The 24251-nt window shown below is 40.0% G+C and overlaps 1 protein-coding gene across 1 annotated transcript in view; it reads left to right on the top strand.

The window, feature by feature from the left end:
* Positions 1-24251, top strand: part of ARHGAP18 (Rho GTPase activating protein 18) — a gene marked incomplete at its 5' end in the record, with an annotated part of 66035 nt that overhangs the window by 14628 nt on the left and 27156 nt on the right. Inside the window, 3 exons of the mRNA XM_084203281.1 lie at positions 14485-14684; positions 16908-17143; positions 19870-19942. Of these exons, the coding sequence (XP_084059407.1) occupies positions 14485-14684; positions 16908-17143; positions 19870-19942 (509 nt within the window). The remainder of the gene's footprint in view (positions 1-14484; positions 14685-16907; positions 17144-19869; positions 19943-24251) is intronic.

Raw genomic sequence — 24251 nt, 5'->3', positions numbered from 1 at the left:
AACAAGGGTGGCAGAAGCTGTGAAGTACACACACAAGTTTTGCATTTAGAGAACTGAGAATTGAGAAAATAGTATAATTTAGGTATATGGGCATTTGTCCTTATTTGAAAGTCTCCTTTTCATCTTTATGTTAAAATGTGTTGTAAATTTCCTGTTACAGAGTTTCTACATCAATTGCTATTGCTCTGTTGACTTTCATTGTAGGTTTTAAACCATTTTCATGCTGACAAGTGTGTGATTCCATTTCTGTGTCAGTCTGTCAGCACTTCTGTGGTTCTTTACAAATGACTTTGTCCAGGTGCTTTATTTTGGCAAAGGAATTATTCTTTATCCTCTGAGATAGAATGGGCTACTTATATGGTCAAATATTTCTTGTATCCACATAAAGTTTTAAGGCTGCAAGTGTGCATTTTCAGTGCAGACGGTATTAAAAGGGAGTTTACTTTAATACCTCTGCTAGGAAGGGACTTAACTATTTCACCCTGTCTGAGCTCAGAGGATGTATTTGTCACCCAGCTCTGGCCCAGAGATGTTCAGTCCCCTCGTCACCTCCCTTCACTGTTGCTATGTACTGGTTTTTAGGGTGTATCGGTGCTCACTTCAGTGCTGGAAGGACAGCAGGGTGCTGCCCAGGGCTGAGGACAGGACAGAGTGGTCAGGCAGTGCAGCTGGGAGGCAGGGAGTGAAGGACTCATGGGCCACCCTGCCGCTTCTGCTCTGGTCTGCCTCACACCCGGTTCCCTTTGCTGCCTGGAAATGTCTCTGTGCACCAAGGTCAGGCCCATTCAGGGTGCCTTCCCTTCCTCCACCCACACACTCCCTGCCCTTTCCCCCAAATTGCAGGCTTAGGTCACTGTCATAATACGCTATTTTCAATTTAATTGAAATGGAGTTCTCATATATGACTTAATATTGCAGGCAGCAAATGTTTTTTATTTCCCTGTGTACGTATTATATCGTATAAGAACATATGATACTAATTTGTAGATGTGTCTCATAATGGGAAGTACAGCTGTCTAACATGAGGAGCTTGGTCCTGTAACTAAAAATCATGGATAGCAATACTCATGAGTGCTTTTCCATTGCCCTTGTTTTTCTGTGCACAGTGGCAAAAGAAAATATGAATTCGTATTTATAGAAGCATCTGCATATGGATTGTGCCTTCCTTCAGGTTTAATGTGCTCTATGTGAAGTATTGTATTTCATTTTCCTTGATTATTACTGGGATCTGTAATTGTAGCTACTTAGTATTACAAATGGGTGCTATTTTTGCCCTCTTTGTGCAAAGGAATATGTCTGAAGTTAAAGGTGGGGATAGAACCTCTAGATTCATGGGGAAAGTTAAGAGTACAATGTCATTTTTACTTGCATTTTTTGCTGGCAGTTAGCCCTCCACTGAAGTATTTTCTTTGGGAATGCAGAGTAAGAGTTACAGCTGGTATTAGTGATGCAATGATGTTGAAAAGCCAGATTCATGGTGTTTCACATAACGGATCAATTTCTTCCAAAATAGTCTGATATTTTTTTACAACAATCATCGTGGAAAATGTTATCAGCTGAAAAACCATGTAGGGCACTACATGTTAACTTAGAAACCAATATCTTTCATATTTTTAAGATGTTGGTAAATAAAGGGATGTTGGTTAGGGAGGAAAACAAATCATTTTCCTAAATAATTTGTATTAAGAGACTTCAACTAGATAATTTGCAAATCTAAACACAGACTTTTTTCTTTTTTTTTTTTACCACCTGTGTTTAATATAGAAATACCAGAATTCTTGCAGACACCATCTGCATCCTCTTTGCTGAGTATAATTTAAAGTTGGTAAGAGCTCTTTTAGTATTTTCTTTTTCTATTTTTGTCATTTTATCAGCAGCACTTTTTCTTTTCAGCTGCAGATCAAGTAGTGACTGTCATATTTCTCCTTCTGACCAGACTTGTACAATCCCTCTTGCTGCCTTAGAATATGACAGCCGTCTGCCCTAACTGTATTAAGTTTTCATGCACTCTCTAGTTAGGTACCCACTTCGAATAGAGACTGCTTACCCCCCAAAAAATCACATTTAAGAGTAAAGAACAGAAAAATGGAATGCTGGTAGTGGAGATGAGAAACAAGGTCTACAGGTGTGAAACTGTGATCAAATAATAAAAGACATATGAAATGGGTTTTTTTAGGATTTGTTTTTAATTTTGAATGGTTGTTTCTGTTAAATGATCGATATTTCATTTGCCTGTTTTGGGGTTTTTTTTCCTGATTTCCAGGGTTCATTTCATGTCTGTTTTCCCTCTGTTGTTTGGTTTCTATTATGTTCTCTTTCCCCCCCTGCCCCTCTCCTGGAACAAAACAAAGGCTCTTTCAAATCCTTTTTGTTGAAGTTTTGGTTTTGTGTTCAAGCCCTGGAGCTCATGGCTTGTGGACAGGTAGCACAGCAGTGAACCCTGTGGTAGGCTTCCTTCCACATCTGCACACACACACATCTGTATATCCAGACAGGGAGCTCTACATCTGTATTTGTAATTTGTAGGTGTACCTATGCACACAAGTACTGGCAAAGCTTTGCAGGGGCCTTGGATGAAAAAATTACACATTTTTATGCCTTTTCTTCTGATGTTCAGAAAACAGGTGTAGCAACAGAGGGTGAGAGAGATCTGTGATCCTGAGCTGGTTCCTGCTTGCTTGGTTGCCTACTGACATTTAAGAACTACCCAAGAAAGATGAGGAGGAAAGGAGTATATTAAAGTAATTTTGTTTTGTTTAGGGAATTCCTTGCTTGGTCATAGGACAAAAAGCCTTTGGAAGTGCTCATTAGCTTAGGTAACAGAGCACAGGTTGGCCTGGGTCTACAGTAGTCTTCTGCAGACAGTTCAGCTGTTGCAGCTCTGGAACAGGTGCTTCCAGGAATATTTGCTTAGAAGAAGGAATTTGATAGGGAAGGAGACATTGCAGAGACTCACTACTTCAGCTGTTGCCCTGAAAGATAAAGAGTTAGGATTGCCGCTGGGTGCACTTTTCAGCCTCTTTTTCTTTTGCTGCTCTTTGTGCAGTGGGTCTGTGGGGAGGGGTGTGGAGGAAACAGCTGGATCAGGGCACATCTGCATTGCCCTTTGCTCCTGCTGTGGCACGCCCTGCCTGCCTCCTATTAAAGGAATTCCTCAGAGCAGGTTTGCCTCATGTGCAGAGGCGTGTGCAGCACTTTGTGTTAGCTCCTCTGGCCGTAAGTGAAATCCCAGCCACCACTTCTGAAGCTGTTTGCAAGTGCCACTTTCCGTATGCTGAGCCTGAACCAAACGCAGATGGTCCCTTCCTTGCAGCATCCTTGAGGCCTCCCTCTCTCCTATCCCCTTGCTGTTAAGCACCTCTCTCATTTTTTGCTTCTGAATAGACCTGTATCCCTCCGAATCCTTGAGTGCTGCTTGCTCATGCTGCTCTCCTCAGCCCTTCCTGCTTCCTCCTCTCACTCTCTTGTCCAGCTTCTCTGAGACCAGTTTTATCTGCTTTGGCTCACTGGGTCTTTGTTGGTGGTTTGTTTGGACAAACCTGCATGAATTTCCCTGTTTGGGAATGCTCATAAAAATTCATTTACAATTTATTCTGAATGTATGGATTATATTGTAATAAATTGCCTGTGAATGCGTGCCAATTCCCTTCAAGCATAAACAAAATTACTGAGTTGTGCTGTAAGCCTTATATTGGCAAGTAACAGGGTTATAGGCCTAACTAAGAGGTCCTTTAAAATGCTAAGAGCTAATGATTTTGGAGAACTAATTGCTTTTAAGGGCACAAAAGTAACTCCAGTATAATTTCATGGCTCTAGCTGTACTTTACTAAATGGTCTTTGCATTTGCCAGGATATCTTAAATTGGGCTTTGTTGCCATGCTTATTTTTTCCAGCGTGAAAAGAAAAATAAATTATTTAAATCTTTCCTCTCTGCCTCTCAATAATGGAATTACAAATACTGTATCTGTTTCACTTCCTGGTTTATTCTTTTTGATATTTGTGGAGCCTGAAGTGGTCTCACACAGGCTTTATTCTCTTCTTTGGGGTAAGATTAGTTCCAGTGGTTCTCTTGGAAGATTACAGAAAAAAATGTAGTTTTAAAATGTGCATTATATGCTTGAGTATTTTCCCAATAAGCAGCATGAGGGTGGTTACAGGGAACATATTTTGCCCACATTTTTGTCACTGATATGAATTATAGAGAATGAAAAGAATCAAAATTACAAACAAAAACAGCTGTGCCCATATGAAGCCAGGTGATATAGAAGGCATTTGGAAGGAATGAGAAAGGTAGGTCAGTTGACCATGAGGCAGAGCCAAAAAAGTGACAAAGGAGATTCATATGAGGCCTTTCTTGTTCTTATTTTGCTAGCTGTAGGCAATTTTTCTTTTTTTTAAACTATAGGTTTAAACACAATTAGGGTTGAATATAAGGGAAATATAATGAGTCTTTGTTGAATTTGGAAATTGACTTCTGTTTTAATGCAGTGGGACTTGGGACAGGGTGAGCTGTCCCAGCTTTTCCAAAGGTGTGTGTGACTTGCAAACCAGCTCCTAATGTGGTGCCACTTTTGCGATTTTACCTATACAGGTCACCCACATTCCACTGTCCCCTTGTTTTCCCTTCTGGATTTTGCTCTCCTGGGAATAGTTGATTTTCTGAAATGTGTGATTTGGAGCAGAAATGGATGAGTATGTGCAAAAAATAGGAATGTGAATCCTAAGCCTCTAAGAGTCTTCATTCAGATGAGAAATAAGAGGGTCAGAATGTCAGGACCTGAGACAATGTGGTTGACTTCATTTTGTCAGTACAGAAGTAAAACCAAAACCAATTTCTGCTCATACTTCTCAGTTTAGCCAGATTGTGATAATTTCATTGCAGGTCTGATAATACATTATGTTGTAATGTTTTGGGGTTTTAAATAATCTCCAAATCTGAGTCCTTGATCACCTTTTTCTACAAGAAACAAGCCGGCTTCTGCATATTATGGTTGTAGAATAAAGATAAAAGCATGCATTGAGTTGAACAGCTTGAATGCTGGAAAGCAGCAGTGCCCCCAAAACCAAGGAAACGCAGCTAATGCAGTCATCTTGTGGGGAGAGGCTTTATGGCAGTACTTGTCAGTCCTGAATTCTTTCTCGCTTTGTGTGGAGTGGAACAAGGTCATGTTTTTCCTGAAACAACCTGAGATGGCTTAGCAAATAACTCCTGTGGCAAATGCCCAAATATGTGGCTGTTACAGTTCTAGCACCTCTTTTCATTCACATCATACATGGGGTGCCAGTGATCTGTGACAGAACCACAAAATCCCAGGATATGCTGAGTTGGAAGGGATCATTGAGTCCAGCTCCTGGCCTGCACAGAACATCACCAACAGTCACACCATGTGCCTGAGAGCATTGTCCAAACACTTCTGGAACTCTGTCAGGCTGGTGCTCTGACCACTTCCCAGGGGTGCCTGTTCCAGTGCCCAACCACCCTCTCCACCCTGGGTGAAAAACATTTTCCTGATACACAACCTAAAATCCCCCCTGACGCAACTTCAGGCCATTTCCTCAGGTCCTGTCACTGGTCACCCCTAAAAAGAGATCAGTGTCTACTCTTTTTCTTCCTCTCACAAGGAAGTTGTAACTGCAATGAGGTCTCCCTTCAGTCTCCTCCAGGATGAACAGACCAAGTGACCTCAGCTGCTCCTCCTATGGCTTCCCCTAAAGCCCCTTCACCATCTTTGTTGCCCTCCTTTGGATGCTCTCCAATAGCTTAATATCATTCTTATGTTCTGGCTGTGAATATTTTATGATTGTGACTGAAACCGCACACAATATTCAAGGTGAGTTTATTATTCATTTTAGATAGAGTATGTAAATTTATTAGCTTACCATAATTATAATTTATGTCATTGGAAGTGGAAAACAGAGTCCAAATGTAGGAACATGAGGTCCTGTCGAAGGAAATGTCATGAAATATTTTAATCTTCTTAGAAGTGCTGCATATAGTTCAGGCAGATTAAGTTTTGGCATGGTACCTGGAATCTGCCATTTCTGGTGCAGTGGATTAGAGTGTTAGGTGTAATAGCCTGTGCCATTGCCACAATTTCTTTCCTGTTTTCTTCAGCCACAGGCTGGGGTTGGGAAAGTTGTAAGGTTATGTGCACAAACGTTAAAAAAAATCTTATATAAATAGTAATGAGGATATGGCTGGAAGCAATATATATATTGTATATATACATATATATATATATATATATATATATATATATATATATATATATATATATATAAAAATTTTTAAACTTAGAGTCTGGCAACCCTAATTTTGGCCTGTTTTGTACTTAGTATTTATGGAGGAGTTTAAAATGCCACTTGGTGGGGTTTTCTGGATTTTTGGTTTTGTTCAGTTTTGGTTTTCTTTGTTGGGTTTTTTGTTGTTGTTAATCTCCAGAGCAGTTTTGAGCAGGTATTAACAGCAGCTGATGGTATTACAAAAAATCCTGAGAGACCCGATTCTCTTTGCTCAGCCTTTTTTATGTTAATTTAGAAACTGAGTACTGTTTTATACCTTCTCTGCAATCACTTTGTACTCTTTGGAAAAACAGAGCTTTGCCTCAGTTCCTACTTCTCTGGCTTTTCATTGGAGCTTAAGGAGGATTTAGGGGAAGTTTGATTGCATTTGACATTCAAAACGTTCCATAAGGTTACAGAGTAGCCAAAAGGAAATTATTTAATGTGGGAGAGAAGGAATGCGAAGTGTCACTTCATGAAAAATACTGTTAAATTATGTTGCTTCCTTACTGGTATTTTTTCATGTTCTGTATGATTCTCTTGAAAAGACTGAATTGCAGGAGAGTTTGCAGTCAGTCATGGAGAGAGCATATGTCACAAAAGGTAGAAAAGAAAGGAAGCAGCTGTTCAATACGTGACAAGATTTAGGTAGAATGAAAAGCAGCCATACAATTCCAGACTGAGGTTTCTCTAATGCCTTGAAAAAGCTATGAAGCACTTTAAAAATGGCAAGAAGTATTTTTGCGTTTTTCTGGACACCAAATGTCCAGACTTGGTCTTGCTCAAGGTTTACCTATTATTTATGAAAGGTTATGATACTGGCTGTTGTTTGCAATGGGAGGTTTTAACTATCAATTAAATTTTAAAAAATCCTCTTTTAATATGTTAATTCTTGTAAAAAGATGACATTTTCATTTTCAAAAAACAATTTATTTTAATGTAGGTAGTGTCACTACTCTGTGGCTTTATGTAAAATTCAATTATTTTGGGACAACCTACTTTGATAGCCACATCAATTCCAATTTGATTTTTTTTTTAACAGAAGAAGACCTTGAAAAATGCTCACAACTCCGCTGCACAATGGTGGATAGTGTGTGAAGGGGTGGCGTGTCAAAAGTGTCTCAAACATTGGGTTGAAACCACTAGGATAGGTGATTTGGTAACAAAAAAAAACTCTGCAGCTTTTCCTAGAAATCATGAAAAATCAGGATGCCCTTCTGGTAGGCACCATGGTTGTAGGAAAGTCTGGCAATCACTTCCCGGGTCAGTGATCCAGCCAAGAGTGGGGGAGCCATTGGATTATAGCGTTCTTGATTAATTCAGTGAAGGAGTTTTTGCATCTTGTGGTGCTGCTTGGGTTCTTGAAAGGAGGGGAGGGATGGGGAGAGCTTTAGGTTTAGGAGCTTGACTTACTCCCACACTTCTTGTAGCTCAGCATTCAGAAAGAGAAGTGGGACAGGAGATCACACTGTTTTCCTCTCCTTGTCTGCTTAGTTGTTTAGATTAGACAGGACTTGAGAAGTCCTGTATTTATGTTTAAGGGCACAGCGTCTCATGGATGTGATTGCTCGGTAAATAGTTTTCAGAATGAACCAGTACTAGTACTCAAAGGCATTTTTTTGTTGTTTCAATTTAGCTAGCCTTTGTACTAACCAAACTTAAAATTACTTACACAGATTACTGTACTTTGTAAGTCCTATGTCAACAAGATAATTGTTCTTTGAGAGTGCTGTTTTATTTATAGCCACAGTGCTGGAGTCGATCACAAACCCACAAAAGCAAAGCTTTCTTTTATCTGTCATGCAGCATGCCATGGGTCACATCTCAATCTTTAACACTCAGTGGTCCAGGGGTGAAAGGCTCCAGAGACCTGAGAATTATTCTTGTTTCTGTCACTGATTTACACCATGAGTCTGAGCAGCAGGCTTCACCTCTCTGAGCCAAGTACCCACCCCTTTTTTCTCCCCCTCTTTGTGTCTTACCAGGTTAGCACATCTAAGTGTGTGTTGGTGTGATGTCCAGAATCAGTGAGCCTCATTATCAGCTCAGTGTATGGCTGCAATAATACTGCTAAAAAGCTTTCTTGACTCTCTTTGCATGGACATTTCAGAAGTTGCTGCAGTAATGTAGCTGTAGTCAGATATGTTTTTGTTGTTTCGTGTAACTCTTAAGTAAAGTGCAAGTTTATTGCAGTGCCAGAAAATGTGTGTGAAGGGCAGCAGTGCTCAAGACATTGCCTGTACAAGAATTCCAACAGCAATGGTCAATGGCTAAGATTTAAAGACACTTTTAAGGCCAAACATTGTATTTTCAGTGTACAGTTTAAGTATATGTAATAGTTCAGTTTGACAAATAATTACATCACTTGATGTTGTGGTTTTAGCCCAGCCAGTGATCAAGCACCACTCAGTCACTCCCTCACCAACAGGACTGGGGGAATAATTGGAAGCATAAAAGCTAGAAAACTCATGGGTTTGAGATAGACACAGTTTAATGGGGAAAGCAGAAGCCATGCACGCAAGCAAAGAAAAACAAGGCATTAATTTCCTGCTTCCTATGGGCAGGCAGGTGTTCAGCCATCTCCAGGAGAGCAGGGCCCCATCACCTGCAATGGTTACTTGGGAAGACAAACTCCAAATTCTCTTGAAAGGTTACATTCAGATGTAAGATTAGAGGGTAGCACTACAAAAATGACAAAGATTATATTTTTTCTCATCTCACTGTTTTAGAACACAACATAGTCCTTCATTCTCAAGTGAGAAGAATGGGATTAAGGACAAAATTAGCTTTCTGCAAAGTGAATTTATCTGAAATGCCAGTGGAAGTGCACCTTACAAACTGAATCATCTCTAGCTGTTGTAGTTTACACATAACAAATGTCAATTACGAACTGCTAAAAAGGCAGTGGAACAGACGGGAAATACAGTTTTCACAGGGAAGAAGATAAGGAATAAAGACAGCTGCACTGTTATAAAATTATTCTTGAGGAAATCAAAGTCAGGGTGACAGAACTGGAAAAAAAAAGCACAATTTTATTATGGCATAAATCAATGATTCATGTAAAGAGTCATATTTTCTTAAAGGCTGAGAAAGGACACAGTTGGTCACAGAAGGAAAGGCTGTAAAGAAAACATTTTGATGCCTGAAAGATAGGCTGGAAATAAATCCCCATAGACCGATGTCTATAGAGCAGGTATTTGTTTATTGCAGCCCTGATGGTGAGGGGGATGTCTCCTCTTAACTCAGCCACCCTTGTCTAGTGCTGTGGTGTATTTATACAGTAAATATTGCTTGGTATCACTGTGTCACTGCAGCCTCATCTCATATGTGTCAGAAGTTATTTACATAGTATGATCTCATGGTTATTAGAGTGTTCTTTTGCACTGCTTGCACCTCCCCAGTTTGGGGTCGTTGGGGGTCTTTGAATGCTTCCAAGGTCTTCATCACATCTGAACTTTTCAGCCTTGTCTTTGGAGCACACCCAGTTGTGGTGTTCCTTGGTCTGTCTGGTCTTAACCGGCCTAAATTCTTTGTTTTGTGGCTAATTGGCTTTGCCCTTGCCAGTTTTTCATTAGTACTATACTTACCTATCTCTAAAGCTATCCACCTGGGGAGCTTTTTCTTGTTTTTGTCTATTCAGCATTAAGAAACTAGTTAACCATATACTAGCCATTACATTGTATAAAAAGTTATTTATATCAGGTTATATATATATATAGAGTCATGATTTAGGTTATATTGATACCAGGTTATAAAGATATATTAGGTTATACTGATATCTTATAACTCAAACTATATAAGCACCTTGTAACTTTGATCTAAGTTATATAGGCATCAATTTGCACACAGCTCTTCTCCTTTAAGTGCTTGCCACAACATGAAGCACGTCAGTACTCAGTGAAGTAACCCAAATCTGTTTTTTCCCTTGTAAATGTAATGAATGGTGTTCATTACAAGAATTGTTCTTAATGGCTTCCTTCTAGAAGACCTGGAGTGCTTCATCTTGCGTCCTTGATGTTTCCAGTAAAAAAAAAGTATCTCTGGTGGGTGGGACAAGAATATTAAATCTGGTAAAACACTGCAATAACTATATTGAAGAATGAGTTTTATGCCTGGGGGCTCTGCTTTGTACTGAGATAAACAGGCAAAAATCTCATCGGCTGCAAAGGTCAATGTCTGAGTATCAGAGGTCAGAACTGACTGTGCCATCTGGAAATGAGAGTATTGCACTGCTCCCTGTAAAGCTGTTTGAAGAGTAAACCGTTTTACAAGTAAGTGGAAAAAGATGTTAATAAGATTTTAATGGAGTTTGAGTGTGTTGTTAGTCATGACCTTAATAAAAATATGAGTTTTCTGGGGGTGATGAAACTGCTGGTGAGTAAGCTTGCTATTTAGTAATCTGAAATGCTTGAAAATTGCTTCAAGTGACTGTGTGCATTAGCAGTACCTTACACTTTCTAGGGGGAAAAAAAAGAGATCTCCTTTAAGATCCTTGTGAAAAGCAGCTGCTTTTTTCAAATTTTAAATGAACTGGACACTTGAAAACAACAATGTACTGGAGAAGTAACCTATTTTCTGCAACTGCAGTAATAGCTTTTTTTTTTTTTTTCATGAGCCATATTTATTTCCTACTGATAGTTTTTTGGAAATCAGTTTCCTACAAAATTTCAAAGTTTGTAACATGGGGCGTTTGAAATAGTTCTAAAATGATTTTTAATGAGCCTATAAATGTGGCATTAATTATATTTCAAAAGATCTCTCTGATTCCTTATTGCTAAGATGGATTACTTTTCCCCTTCTCTCTGTTCTTCTTGGCCTTAACATTTCCACCTCTGCATTGCTATTGTGCAATATACAACAAATGCTTACAGAGGATAAGTTTGGAGAAGGATTGAATTTCATGGAAGGTCACAGCAGAAAACCCATATTCTTGCTCTTGTCAACAGATATCTAAAAATAAAAATAATAATTGGCAGCCTATTTTTCCATATGCTATGAAATTTTAAAGTTATTTTTCTCTTTTCATCTACACAAAGCCTATGGTATGAAGACTGTCCTCATTATCTTCAAAAGGTCCTGTTTGTGCCTTTTTGTACCCAGGGGAAGGTTCATAGGAGAAACAGAGATGAAGATGCCTGGAGACGTGGCTGTGTAGATTATGCACCAAATACTGCTTCACCAATGTCTTTCTCTGGTGCAGCATGCAAGGCAAGAGACCTTGACCCAAGTGAAGTGAAAAAAGGATCTGATCCAGCTCTGTCAGCTGGAGCTTCAGCATTTGTTCACTCTGAACCTGAGCCTCTCTGTGTCCTGGCCCACAGACATGTAATTGTGGCTATGAACAAGTGCAGATGGCTTTGGAAAGGTTTGCAGTCTGAACAGATACTGGGGAGAGGGAGTTGGGTGAGTCTGATGAGGGAAGACAAGGAATCAGTGAGTGGAGTGGGAGTGGTGTGGCGCTCGGTTCGTGAGGAACTCAGGCATTGCTGGAGCTGGGGTTGAGGCTGGCAGCTGAGAATGAGCCTCAAGCAACACAGATATTGAAGAAGAGATTCCAGGTTCACAGCAGAGTGGTGAGGTTTTTGTATGGATATTTCTCATCAGGATCCCCTGGTCGTTGATGTCGAACTGTCTCAGAGGGCTTTCACAAGGCATGGCAGTGCTGCCTGCTCAAAATTAGGAGCTGCTGTATTGGTTTGTTGATGAGGGGTGGAAAGGTCAGGCCAGGAAGAGCCTTGCAAGAAAAGCTGCTTACATTTGGTAGAGCAGAGCAGCCCTGTGACCAGAGCCTGAAGGGCAGGATGCTATCTCTGAGTTACTGGAGAGTTCATGGAGTGTTTGTGATGTACAGCAAATGTTCACAGAACCCTGAAAATGGCCTTGAGTGCTCTGTGCTGAGTGTCAGCTCTGCATTTCAGGACACAGGCTTCTCTTCTTAGAGACAGGACGTAGTCTGGAGAAGGTGACGAGCCTGGCTTTTATAGAAGGACTGGAGTAGCTCTGCCCTGTCAGTGTGGCACAGTGCCACAGCATGTTGGAGTCTATCCCACCTCAGCCTGCCAGAGCTCCTCAAAGTGCATGTTTGTAATGTATTAGTCTGTTAAGTTTTATTTTCTCATGGTGTGTGGTGGTGGTTAAATTGCAGCTGAGGTGGATCAGTGAGAGCAGGTTGTTCCAAAGGTAAAAGGCCACCCAAGAGCTGCTGGGCAGCTCCACAGGGTTAAACTGAGTGACAATAAGCTGAAATTTGACCTCCCTCAGGCAGCAGTTCGAGTGTCCAGAGTGTATTTTTGAGAGAGACCCAGTCTGCTCTGAGCACCTCCAGCTGAAGGAGAAGGGAAGGCTGGTCAAGGACTGGGACATCTGTCCTGCTTTGACCACACTCAGCTGCCTGCTGGGGACACTTCTGTGACTCCATGGACATCTTTCTGCAATGATAAGAGTTCGAGCTCACAAGCAGCACAGATCACACACAGGACATGCCTGTCAGGAGAAGTTTAAGAACTGAGGTAGCTACGTGGAGAAGTTGTATTTATTGCGTAACGTGCACTGCATGATGGTGGTATTGCCATCGATGCAAAAGCTGAACAGTCCTTAATGTTTTTGTTTGTTTTCCCCTGAGCTTTCAAGTAAGGGCAGGTTAAGCAGTGGTGTTGAGGTGCACATTAGCTTGGTGATTAATTGTCATTTATTAACTTGCACATGGATCAGAGACACAGGGTGTGTAGAAACTCAGAGTCCTTCCATAAGGCTCTTTACTTTTAAAGGCAAAGTCCATATGGTTAGTATTTCTTATCAGAGAATCAAGCATGTTGGGTGTGAAAGGATTTGTGGCTTGGACACACAAGGAGCTTATCTTCAGAGAGAAAGGCATGGCTGTTTTACCTAGGGGCAGCTGACAAGCCTCAGTTGTCCTGAGGTAAAATGTAAGGACAAGAGACATTCATTTTAATACTACATAAACTTGCCAAGTCAGCTAGATAGGAAGGTAGGATTTAATTTACTGTGTTTACATTGTGATAAATCCACAATGCTTGGCCTTTGATATGTTTTTTCTCTAAGAATAAATGGTATTTTTACTTAACCCCAAACCGTGTCTTCTTTTTTAGAATGTGGAGATGAATTCCGGCATATAAGACTCTGAAGCTCTTCCTGAAATACAAAGGAATTCTTTTTTAATAAAAGGAAGAATTTTGAAACGCTGTTATGGCAGTAGTTTAGAAAAAGATTACTGAAAATCATCAAATGTCCAGTCTTACCTCTACAAAAAGCAGGGATAATTCTGAAGTTAAATCAGATACTACTCATGTAATCAACTGTTAATCTGAATCAGTTTGTGGCTTTTGATTTGGTATATTTAACTGTAAGGGTGACCTGTAACATCAATGACATCGTTGCAGCCTGTGTCATTTTTAGGCTGAATTCTTTACTAGGTCAGTGGTCATTTTTGCCAGTGAGTTAATGAGGTCAAAATGACACCTGGAGGTTTCAGCTAGTTGGTCTCCTTTTTGTAGCTGCAGCTATACTTAAGGTGAAAGATGCTTGTGGAAGCGTTTGCATTATACGTTTGGCAGGGTGAACCGAAAACCACTAACTTCAAACTGTAAAAATGGTAAGCTTTCAGTCAAAGAGGCAGCAAGGTAGAAACAAATAGTTTCTATGGTCTTTCTTAAACGTTTGGTCTCGCCAGTTTACTTCACAAACTGTGACTACAGTAATTCTACATTGTCCTTTCCCAGCTGTAATTAAGGTCATAGATACCAGAGTAAATATTAATTTAAAAAAAAGCAGAATAGCAAAGGGAGATAGTAATTGTACTGTTACGGTGTAAGAATTTACTCAGGCAGAAAGGCACTTTTGAACAATTCTTTAAGTGGTGATTCTGGGAAGACATGTGCCATGAATTTTGTGGACTTGATTGTTGAAGAGTTGAAGGTATATGTAATGAAGATTACTAGAACTTGGATTCATTTTTTCCTTTTTAAGACTGACTCCCATACTGTTCCAGATAGGGAGATAGAGCAGAAATATTAAATTAAAAATCTATTCCAGATACTAAAAGTGATTTTTGATATCTTGGTTTGCTTGTTGACAGTGGTTTGTTTTGATACTTTGACACAATTCATGGTGCCTTCACATATATTAATACATCCTGTATCTTAAGATGTTAACCAAAAATTTCTTTTTGATTCATGCTTATAGCCGTCGGTCTGGACAGTATACAATGAACCATGACCATTCCAAGAAGATCCCCGATGGAGCGTCATTTGACCGCTCAGGATCCCAGGACTCCTTGGATGAACTGTCTATGGATGACTACTGGAAAGAACTTGAAAACATCCATGAAACCAGAGGAAATAATCACGAGGAACGAGTAGCACTTGTAGTGAAGGAGCCAGATGGTAATGAAATCTGTTCTGTCAATGTTCATCAGTTTGCTGATTTAGGGATTTTTCTTCAAGTCTTATTTCAAGAGATGGCACCTACCTAGTGCAGATCAGAAAAGGAGGTCACTTTCCTGAATATCCTCTTTGAAAATTCTGTTACCTCTGATGCATATCACCAGAAACAGGCAGTGCCCTGAAAGACAGTTTTATCTGAGACAAGTGTAAGGCTGATTTTTCTTTGAATGGTACTTGCAGAATATCAGATAGGTGCCTGTGCTTGCAAATCACAACAACTGAACTATTTTCAGTTTCCTGTTGAACTAACTTACCCTTTCACTCTTTGTGTATGTTGTTCGTTATTGTAGCTATTTGGATAGAAACCTCACGCTTTAGAAGACAAGCCAATGATTAACCGATTTAAGTTTAGTGAGTAACTTTCTATGCTTGTAACTATTGTGATTGTTCAGTTGTACTATTTGTGTTTCTCAGAAGCATGAATTATGGGCCACTCCTTGGGGCATGGTCTTAGAGGCTGGGCAATTTTTTTTCTTTTTTGTTTTTGTGTCCTCTCAGATAAAAGAGGAGTAATGTCCTTAATTTCAGTTTTCTCTCAAAAATTATTTTTTAACAATGCAGTAGCTGCCTCTCTCCCATTCTTACGAGACCTGCAGTCTCAGAAAATTAAAATGGTGAATTTTGCATTTTAGTACGGCCTCCACATGAGTGAGAAGAATGAACTTTCAAAGGGATTTGCTCTTCTGCCTCCCTAAGCACTTTGAAAAGTCACTGCTCTGAAGAGCATAACAACATGGCCCCTGGAGAAAGCAGCAAGGCTCCCAACCCTCGTGGCTGGGGAGCTGTGGGTTTTTCTTACGGAGCATTGACCGGAGCAGCAGAGCCCATTATTTTGCAGTACACGAACCTCTTCTCTTACTGCAGCTCACTGGTGTGGCTGTGCCTTTAGGCTCTGCACCCCCAGCCCCACTTCCACTGGGTTCATACGGAGCCTTCTTCTCCCTGGTTGCTGCAGCTGACTCTGGCGTGAAGCCCGAGTGAGTCAGCCCAGCTGAGTTACCAGCTCGGGCACATGTTACTGTGCCCCACACCTTGCCTAATGTGCAGCTCTGCTCCTGAGTGCATGGGATGCTGCAGCTGGCTGATGGGCCTGCCTGGAGCTGGCCAGGCAAAGGCAAGGCAGGGGAGAGAGCTTGCTCCCAGCTGCTCTGGAGCATGGGTGTAGCCCTTCTTTCCAGCCCTGATAACAAAACCTGAAGGGTTTCGTCAGAGGCTCAGGATGTGGTTGCACAGCCATAGCAAAATTCATACTTAAGTTTTGGTGTCTGTTTTCTGGATGCTGTTAATATTAAGGTGCCCACTTGAAAGTGCTCTGGGCACAGTGGTAAAATGCAATAAATAGTGAAGTTGACATGCCAGCTCTGGAGTATTTTTAGATATCTGATAAATGGAGAAATATTGAACATTTGAGAAAATTGTTGGCATTCAGCACAACCTCAACTGCTACAGACAGAACTTAGTGTTTTATAGAAAATATCATTAGGGTGATACAGATTTCAGAAGCAGAAGTTTTGCCATTGGTGACAATATTTAATAGCACTCTCTTCTTTCATGTGCACTGATCTGTTAATAAAGGATACCTTATCAGCTCTAAGACTAAAGCAAAAATTGTTCTGTGGGCTGTCAGCAGGCTGGAGACCATATCATAAGAACTGATGAAAAAATAGCATTAAGGTGACTCGTGTAGGCTGCTTTGTCCTTCATTAAATTGAGCTAGTGGAAGGCTGTAGGATTAATGTATCAAGAAAAGTGGGCAGAACCGTGTCAGTAAGAGAGCTAAAAAGATTGAGTATTGAACTAAAAATCAGTGGAGCAGCAATGATCTGGCTTTCAGGCTTCCCCATACACATTTTTATTTAGGTACATTTATAAAATGGTATATGATTTTAATGGAAGTGCTGTAGATTATTATAAAGATTGCCACATAGCAATCTGTATTGGATTAACTACTTTAAAAGCTTTGCTATCATATATTAAGCCTTTTGAGGCTCTTTAGAAACAATAGCTTTTTTTCGAGTCATGACAGTGTAAGTAATTCTTAATTGTGTGTCCCCTTGGTACTTTTCTGTGAATTATATTAACTGTGTCGTGTCATTAAAATCCAGTGTGCTCGGCAGTACTAGAAAGCCAATGTTTATGCCTTTTTCTCTTCAAATCGCTCAGAGGGAGAGCTGGAAGAAGAATGGCTGAAGGAGGCAGGTTTGTCGAATCTGTTTGGAGAGAGCTCTGGCGACTCCCTGGAAAGCATGGTGTTTTTATCCACCCTGACCCGCACCCAGAAAGCTGCCGTGGAAAAGCGAGTAGAGACCGTCACACAGACTATGAGGAAAAGAAACAAGCAGCACCAGATTCCTGATGTCAGAGATATCTTCAGGCTACAGAATGACTCAAAGGGAAAAGTGAGTTCCTGTCGTGTTGTTTTGTTTGATTCTGGCAGAGAGAAGAGAGGGACACGTATGGGTGGGGGGGAGCAGAGTGGCACGTGAAAGGGATATTTCCAGAAGACTTGTGTCTAACTTCACCGATTTCCAAGGGAATTTTTCACTAAATTTTCAGGAATGGTGTTTGTCCAGATTCAACATTGCATTAAGCAATTTTAGTGTTTATAAAGAAGTGTGTAATTGGCCTCATCTTAAAGGTGATGAGTAAAACAACCGCTCATTTTAATTGGAATTATTTTTCACATGGTTGAGAAACTCATCACAACAATCACCCGAAGAGCTACCACAAGCCTACTTTTACCTTTGAGTGGTTACCTCTTACAGGTGCTTTTGTTCATTTGTTTGTTTATTTATAAAAAAAGGGGGGAAACAGGGCATTAGCCTAACGTTCTTAGTTTTGGCTAGGTCTTTATGCCTATCAGCTGGGAGTGTAAACCCCATGCTAACTCCCAGGGCCTATGTGTGTGTTAAACTGTGTATGGGAAGTCATTCTGACAGGCCCCGAAGGGTCCCAGTTTCCCATCATGGGATATTGAAGAGAATTCCTTTCTCATATACAGGAAAGGAGAAGGAGGGAAATGGAGGCTATGATTAGAATTCCTTTTCCATGGAGAGGGGTGTGTGTCCTCTCTGCTCCCTCAGAGCACTGAGATCTTCAGCCATAAGAATGAGACTCTATGGCATGAGTGGGTTACCTGAGCTCAGCTCTGTCCCTTGTTCTCACTGCTGACGCTGCCTTTCAGTGCAGTGGCTGTGGTGATGGAAAGCACGGTGGATTTTGAGGGCATTTAATTTCCTCCTTCCCTCAACAGCTTCCTCTCCTTCAGCAACTCCTTCTAAACTCAGTTGAAGTGTAGTGGGGGAAGTGGTGTGTTCTGGAGGCACAACATCCCTTTCACTGTTCTGCTTTGCCTGTGGTTGCAAAAGAGATATTAACTCCATAAAAGCTCTCTGGGATCTGATTTGTAATTGACTCTACCTAAAAATTACAAGATCTAATAGCAGAGCAATTTAGGAAAAATATCATGTAGCTTAAAGCAGTGTAATTTCTCTTTTTTTTTCTTCTTTTATTTCAGTAAAGCACAAGAAATATTCATCTCCCTGTATGTAAGCTACATATTGTAATGTTTAAAAATCCTATGTCGCAGTGTTCAACAGATTTTTCTTCTATGCAACTACATATTTTGATATTGAAGACACCACTGAGAAGACAAATTGTTTTGGGCATTTAAGGTGTATAAAACAAATGGTTGTTTATTAAATATAGAAATATCGGAGGGGAAAAAAATCCTTCTAAACTTGTCTCCTTGACAGAAACAAAGTAATACAAGTATAGGTTCTCAAATTGTACTTCATTCCTTTCTCCAAATCAAGATAATTGTTCAGAAATCATTGCTTGTGGTTATTCCCCAAATCTGTCACTGAAAGGCTGTGGGAAGTAGCTTCCACTACCTCCCTAGATAATTTGTCTCACTGTTTTGTTACTCACCCATCATTAGAAAGCTTTTTATGTAACAAAAGAGGACTGAAGCCACCTGCAGCTGTATGAAGTCATTCCAGTTTAATAATAGCCTCTGAAAATCCTGTAGCCTCCCTTCATCTGGAGGAAAGCAGGAGGAAAGGTAAAACAATAGTGTTGCTGTTTTGCATCAACACAACAATTGTGTTAATGTTTCTCCTGAATTTCCTGCCATATTCCCAAAGAGAAGCTAGACTTTTGGTGCCTTGACAGCTTCCCATTCTGCTTCTTGTGCTTTGTGAAACTGAGATATTTTTTGGGCAGTTGTGCTAACCTCTTCCTCCTCTCAAGATACCTGATTAAAAAAAAAAAAAAAAAAGAGAAATGAAAATACAGATTGTGCCAGTAGGATAAGTCTTTAAAACTTGCATTCTCAGTAAGTATGGAATTATGAATTGCTCAAGTAAAATACAATTATAAATACAATGTGCTAAACGTTAATTGTTAATTTGAGTTGCCAAAAAGTAAAAATGATATGTGGGTAAAAATAGGTATGAATCTATGTGTACCCACATATATGGGCATAGATTTTCTATGTGTTCTGAAATATTTTGACTATAGTTGGTGTCATCCAGTTCACAAAATGTCACATCTTGAGTCTGGGAAGGGCAGCATTACAGAAAGGAGAGGATGGTTCAAATTCCTTCCCGTTCTTCATCTTTTCAAAGTGTCCTGGTTTTGTTGCTGGAAATCTAAGCTGTAAGCACAGATAATGTCAGGCTGCCCTGCAAAAGGGATGGGATTGCTCTCTAGGGAAGGCAGCCATGTAAGCTTTTTCAAGAGAAAGGATTTTCATCTGAGTCAGTCGAAACATCTCCAGATTCCCTTTCCGTATCCTTTCTAGTGCAAACTACAGCTTCAGGTCAGACTGCATTTTCTTATTCTTTGCCACTCTGGAAAATAAAGTCATTCACCCATGCAGCCTTCTAGGAAGAAGAGGAATTGATTTAATTACTTCTTTTTTTTTATTATTTCTTTTTTAATTACCTAGGTTTCAGATCCCCTTAGACTTTGGCAGGGGGTTTTCTGTTGAAACACAGAGATGTGCTTTTGCACACCCCTGAATTGCAGGAGTGTGTGTTTTAATCCTGCACAGAGTCAAAGGAGTTTCTACAACCATGCACTAGGGTTTTATACACATGCATATTTATTGTTTCTTTTTTAGGTCTGTGATGGAAGTGAACCTTCAACTGTGAGAACAAGTGAAAACAAAAATGAAACACATGATGGACCAAAAGGTAATGTCAAATTACTCTCTTTATTTTATTTGTTTTTCTTTTAGTATGTAGGTGTTCAACTACACAGGATAGTACATGAGTCCATATTATAAGTAACTTTTCAGCAAAATAAAATTAAATTATAATGAGAAACCTGTTCTGGACTGAATTGTTGATGTGTAAAATTTTAAGTGTGCCTGTAGGTCATGTCCTTTGAGCCACCTGAGAAACCCTGTTTATTATCAGGGATCAACTTAAAATCAAGCTGTCTGGGAGAAGTTTTCTCTCATAGCTTATGCTCAGGTTGTTTCTGATCTTTAATTTATCATCTCTGGTCTGTCTCTGCTGTACAGTACAGGAAATGAAGGTCTACGCATAAACTCATCAGTGCATATGAAAGAATAAAGCCAAGTGGACTTTAAGCAAAAAAAAAACAAAAAAAGAGAACTGTCTGGACTCAAGCATCAAAAAAAACCTGTGATAGCTATATACCTATAGCTCAAATTAAAGGAAAAACAGGGATTAAAGGAAAAAGGTTGTTTACCTTTTCAAGGAAAATGGAAATGAAATAGTGTTCTATGTGCCTAGGTTGTGTTCAGTGGTGTGTGCTCACAAATGAGAGGTGCAGTACCCCTGGAAGACCCTTTCCTCTCACTGTCGGGATAGTACATCACAGAAGTCCTTAGCTGACGCCATAGTTTGTGTTTGGAGAGTGTGATTTCCAATGAAACACTTTGACAGAGCTTTCTGCTGTTCTTCAGGTCCAATAGTTAAAGGATAGCTGTCCTGCATCATGTTGGGTTTCTTCAAAGTAAGGGTTGCACTGTGTCTGCTATACCACCCTACCTACCCCTGTAGAGATCAGGTTATTTAGGTTTTAAGATGCAGCTATTTAAGTTTTAAGCTGGCTGCTATTATAAGTTTTAAGAGGCTGCACTGTTATTCTGCTTTGTTTATGTGCTGGGGTTTTTGCTTCTTCTGGAGGACTGGATAGCACGTAGATGTTACACTGAACCCTATACCCACACTAAGGCAGATCAAGTTACTTATTTCAAGTTAGTTAGAGGTAATTAAGCCACTGAATAAAGTTCTGCTTCAGTTCTAGAATACCAACCGGTAGCATTTTGGAAAAATTGTTACTTTAGAATTAGGCTTGGAAGACAGCAATGGACAATACAGAATGTGCCTGGCAGTTGAATTGGGAGACATGAATATAAAGCAGCCCTGAATAACACTGAATCTCTGTGTTTCCAGAAGGGTGTATTTCCCTCCTGCCCTCTCAGCAAACCTCACTCCAATAAGAGCAGTAAAAAAATTGGGAGGACTGCCAGACTGCTGGTTCAGCACAAGGGAAGGAAGAGATGCCTGGTGCTTGTGTCAGTAAACTTCCCTGTAGGATTCAGAGCTGGAAAATTACCAAGCAATTATTACAGAGTTTTTATCACATCTGGTTCTTTCTTTCCCTGTGGCCCTGATGAACCCTTCAGAAATGGGACGTTCTGAAAGGCAAATCCCATATGCTAGCTCTCCTCAGCACAGATGGTGATGTGGATGGCAAATGCAGCCTGCTCACATCCTGATACATTCCTGCTCTAGTCAACGTGCTGCAGTGGGCTCTGCTCCCAAGATTGGAGCAGGAAGGAAAACTCAGTTCAATCTGCAGTCAAACCATGCAAGTTTGGTGGTGTTAAAAGCATGCATCTGGTTCAATGCTGTGCTATCAGCTGTCCTCCAGAATAAGCCAGTTAGTGTTAGACAAACAGTGAATGAATTTAAGGCAAAAAGTAAACAGTGCCTGGTATTTCAGAGGTACTAAATATTTATGAAATCCAAATCCAAGGGCATTATTTTAAAATGGAAACCCTCTTTGACACAGAAGTAGTCCCAGTTTTACCTGAAAAAATATGAACATCTTCTCAGACATTAAAGACAAAAAGCCTAAATTGAGACCTCTTAAAATTGCTATGGTAAAAAACTCTTTTTGGCCATACTCCAAAGGTGATAACTGTTCCTAATGGGATATTTGAATGCTGCAATCCCAAGTGCTTCTGCCAGACTGAAGTTATTCATGGCTTGCCTTTAGAGCGTGTCTGGGCTATGTGAACCCGTTCTAGTTTCTCCTTTCTTCTCCTTTTTTCTTCTTTCTGTGTCCAACACATCTTGTTTCTTGACTAAATAATATATGCAAACTCACAGAATAATAAGTGCCTTTGTTTCATGTAGGTATGGAGTGTGTCTCCAGGAAACAAAAAGAAAATTCAGAATAATGTACTAAGCTCTCAAAAGGCATTATCATTTTAACAATCCATGACACTCACTAAAGGCCTGCAAAACTAGGAATATGTTCAATAGATACAAAAGAAAAGAAGTCATTTTCTTTGGAATCCTGGGAAAAGGAGTAAATAACTGTGTTGGTTGAGACCTCTCAAGAAATAAAAAGGAAATAATAAAACACATGAAAAGCTAAACACTTATTAGCTTAAGTAGGGGAGTAGCAAAAGTCAGTTTACTATGACTGCAGTTGTTTTTCTGAACTTAGGATTTGCTACAGGGGAAGAATAATAGATAAAATCTCTGTATAAGGGCAGATTCAAAGCATAAACAATCTAGAGAATGGATGAACAAATTGTGTGTACCATGTGTAATATGAGGGTAAAAAGCAGTAATGTTTGCTTCTTGACAGGGAAAAAATCTGTAATCTGGTGGTTTTTAATTAAAGAGTTTGGTTTTGCTTTTCATTTTTCATGATAAATGAGCATCCTATAGCCAAAGTAAGGCTGTCAGTGAAATGATTACAAGGTTTTTTATTTTCAATTTATAAATATCTATGAACTAGCATTTTAGAAAAGTGCTTTGTCAGTCAAAGAAAAAATCATTCTACCTTTCCAGTCATAAATTAAGATCTGTCAGATTAGCTCCACTGGTGTATACTCAAGATTCCCTTGCAAAACTGGGATATGGCACAGTTGATACTTGCAATGTGTCCTTCTTTTATTCCTGAAGAATTCCCATTCCCATTACATTTTATGTAATCTTTAAATAGCTCTGTGAACTAAGGAAAGGGTACAGAACTCACATAAAGTATGGTCTTCACATCCTCATAGACAGTATTTGCATTTTTCTCTATCACACTTGCATTTCTCTCATTAAATATAGCATGTGGTTGGCAGCTTGGCAGATCACCAAGGCTGCTTCCTCTTACAGCTGCTGCCTAATTCAGGGATGTGCAACAATGGGAGCAAGGCTATACAACCAAGAAAAGACTCCCCACAACAGCAGCACTTCCAGATCTTTAAAATGTGCAGAGCATTACTGAGACATCTGCTTTACATGACACCTTGGTATGACCAGGGGACTGAAATAGGAGCTACTCCTTTTTGTTTGTTAACATCAGATCCCTCCTAGGCTGGTGGGAGGTATGTAGGTCAGCTATAGGCCACATTAGCATGACAAAAGTTTTGGGGGGACAGGAAACTCTTTTCATTCGGTATGGATGCATTGAACAGTTTACGTGATCTATATGGATATACACGCAGGGATGCCAAGGAGCAGAATCAGGGATGAATTTGACCTTGGATGTGTTTGCTTACTGAGGACTCAGATATCTCTTTACCAAAAGGAGCAGCTCTGGTTTCAAGATCAGCTTAATCTTTGGCGTATGCCCTAGGCATTTTGGGGTCTGTGGAAAGTGAGCAGAAGCCACTCTGGAAAAAACAAGTGATGAGTAACACACACAACTGGCAGGATATGAAAATGTTCTGTTCTACTTCTCACAACATTGCTTGGTTGTAAGTAGAGTCAAAGCATTAACTCAAATACACCTTCTCTCCCTGAAAGTGTCTCAGCTTAGGGAAGTACTTTGACGAGGGAGTGGTTGTGTAAAGCCCTGTGCCTTACCAGAAAGTGGCTGTGGTGGCTTCAGCCATTTGCCTGCCAGGTCCCCTGAGTCTGGCCCTGGCTGACTGAGGTTATTTTCAGGACTTGATCTAAATGATGTCAGAGAATAGTTTTGTGTTTAAATAAGATGCAGGTATAATTTAGAAAAATTAGCAAGTTGCTGTAATTTTTTTTTAACTTCCTGCTTCATATGTTGTTTGGATAGTGTGCTTGCAGCTAATTTCTTTTACAGACCACTGATACCATCAGTGTAGATCAGCACTTACCTGACTCCTCTTAATCAGCCTCTCTGCAGGCTTTCCCCTGCTTCAGTCAGCTTTTTGCTGTACCTGTAACTGCTGTACCTGGGAACTTTTTTCTGTCTTGGCTTAGGATAGTTACTCTAGGCCATACAGAAATTTCCCACAGCAGTGTAAAGAAATTAGTTTATTAT

Source organism: Fringilla coelebs, assembly GCF_963513975.1.
Source record: "Fringilla coelebs genome assembly, chromosome: 3".
In the NCBI taxonomy this organism is placed as follows: domain Eukaryota; kingdom Metazoa; phylum Chordata; class Aves; order Passeriformes; family Fringillidae; genus Fringilla; species Fringilla coelebs.
The sequence above is the reverse complement of the archived record's forward strand: the minus strand, read 5'-3'. Positions and strand labels throughout refer to the sequence as shown.